Genomic DNA, 1842 nt, shown 5'->3' with positions numbered 1-1842 from the left:
GTTGAATTCAACCGAAATTACACAATCAAAAGCAACCTGGATGCTTGTGAACAAGAATAGCAACGAAGTTGACTTTTATTGAAATTGAAATTCGTTACAGAAGTTTCAAAGAGAATCAATTATAATTGACAACTAAAAACTACTTCTAACAGAATGAATTGCAGTATTTATACTAGTATCGACAGTTTGTTCAGCCTCTAACAACCTAACGGTTGAGCAACTATAGCGAAGACGATGACACGTGAGTTACATGTGATTCTGTATCTTGAACTGGTCACATGTTCATCACGTGCTCACTTAACAGCTACTAATGGTAACCAACAGCGTTAGTGTATTTAACGGCCACTTAACAGTAAATCCATAACAATGCCCCCTTCTTGAAACATTCTTGTCCTCAAGATTTAGCTATCGAATCAAAATCAGTAAATTTACGCACAAGTTCTTCTGCAAACTCCCAAGTAGCATCTTCAACCGAACCTCCAGACCATTGAATTAACCAATACACCCCATCAGCATTACCCCTTTTTGCCAATTTTCGATCCAAAATCTTAAGGGGTACGACAGCCAACATTGAGGTGTGATCCACTTGTGGCATCACTCCCGTAGACAGTGGATTCGTTCCTTTGTGCAATTTAAGCTGGGAAACATGAAACACTGGATGAACTTGTGATGTAGGTGGTAACTCCAACTTATAGGCCACTGTGCCAACTCTTGCTATAATTTCAAATGGTCCATAAAACTTTGGAGCTAATTTACTGTATGCTCCCTGCCTTAGGGTCATTTGTCTATAAGGCTGCAGCTTTACATAGACCCATTGCCCCACTTCATACTCTTTATATGTTCTTTTCTTATCAGCATTGTACTTCATTCTGTCTTGGGCCCTTTTGAAATGGTACTTTAACATAGCTATAGCCTCCATTCTAGCAACCAAGGACCTATTCACTAGGGGTGTTCAAAATATCCGTATCCGAATCCGCAATCCGAAATATCCAAAAATCCGATCCGAAAATATCCGAAAAATCGGATATCCGAAATTTCAGATTCGGGTTTCGGATAGCACTTTCCAAAATTTTCGGATATTCGGATATCCGAATATCCGAAAATATATATACTTGTTAATTTTTTATGTTATATTTTATTGGGTTGTTGGGCTTCTTCAGTGGCCCATATATCAATTGCTGGACTGCAATGTTCATATCTCAATTGCTGTGATGCGTAGTATCTGTATATCAATTCCTAGATCTAATATTTTTCTGGTGCGTCCCTACTCATCCACTTCATCAATCGCTGATGTAACCTACTTCAATCTTCAACTTATCTTCTTGCTTCATCCATTGATGTTCGTACCTGAGATATACCAAAATTCGGGCACATGGACATATATGGGGTTTATTATTTATATACCCACTTGTTCCAACTTGTTGCATATATGTTTATGTTTATAATTTTCACTCCAGGTTGGATACTACCATTAATTTGGTAGATATGTTTATAGTTTACATTCTCACTTGTACCCACTGCCATTAATTTGGTTATAAATCTAATCCTATGGAAAGCCCTCATGTATTTCTAGTTTCCTACTTGTTTATGATCCTTCTTTTTCATGTTTGTATTGTTCATGCTTCAAGAATTAAAGATCTGTATTGAGATCTATGTAATTCATATATATGATTTTTTTTATCTCAAGTAAAGTTTGGATATTCGGATAATCCGGTATCCGAATCCGAAATTTCGGATATCCGAAAACTGGATATTCGAAATTTCGGATTCGGATATCGGATGGGCAAATTCACTATCCGAATTTTCGGATATCCGAATTTTCGGATATCCGGTTTTGAACAC

The 1842-nt window shown here is 37.0% G+C and overlaps 1 protein-coding gene across 1 annotated transcript; it reads right to left on the bottom strand.

Annotated features, from left to right (window-relative positions):
* Positions 1–394: 394 nt before the first annotated feature.
* Positions 395–919, bottom strand: LOC139848846 (uncharacterized). Its single transcript, XM_071838536.1, has one exon. The coding sequence runs from the start codon at positions 917–919 to the stop codon at positions 395–397; it is 525 nt and encodes a 174-aa protein (XP_071694637.1).
* Between the last annotated feature and the right edge of the window lie 923 nt (positions 920–1842).

This window comes from Rutidosis leptorrhynchoides, chromosome 1, assembly GCF_046630445.1.
Source record: "Rutidosis leptorrhynchoides isolate AG116_Rl617_1_P2 chromosome 1, CSIRO_AGI_Rlap_v1, whole genome shotgun sequence".
NCBI classification, from domain to species: Eukaryota; Viridiplantae; Streptophyta; class Magnoliopsida; order Asterales; family Asteraceae; genus Rutidosis; species Rutidosis leptorrhynchoides.
Note: the sequence above shows the minus strand (reverse complement) of the source record. Positions and strands in the feature narration are given on the sequence as shown.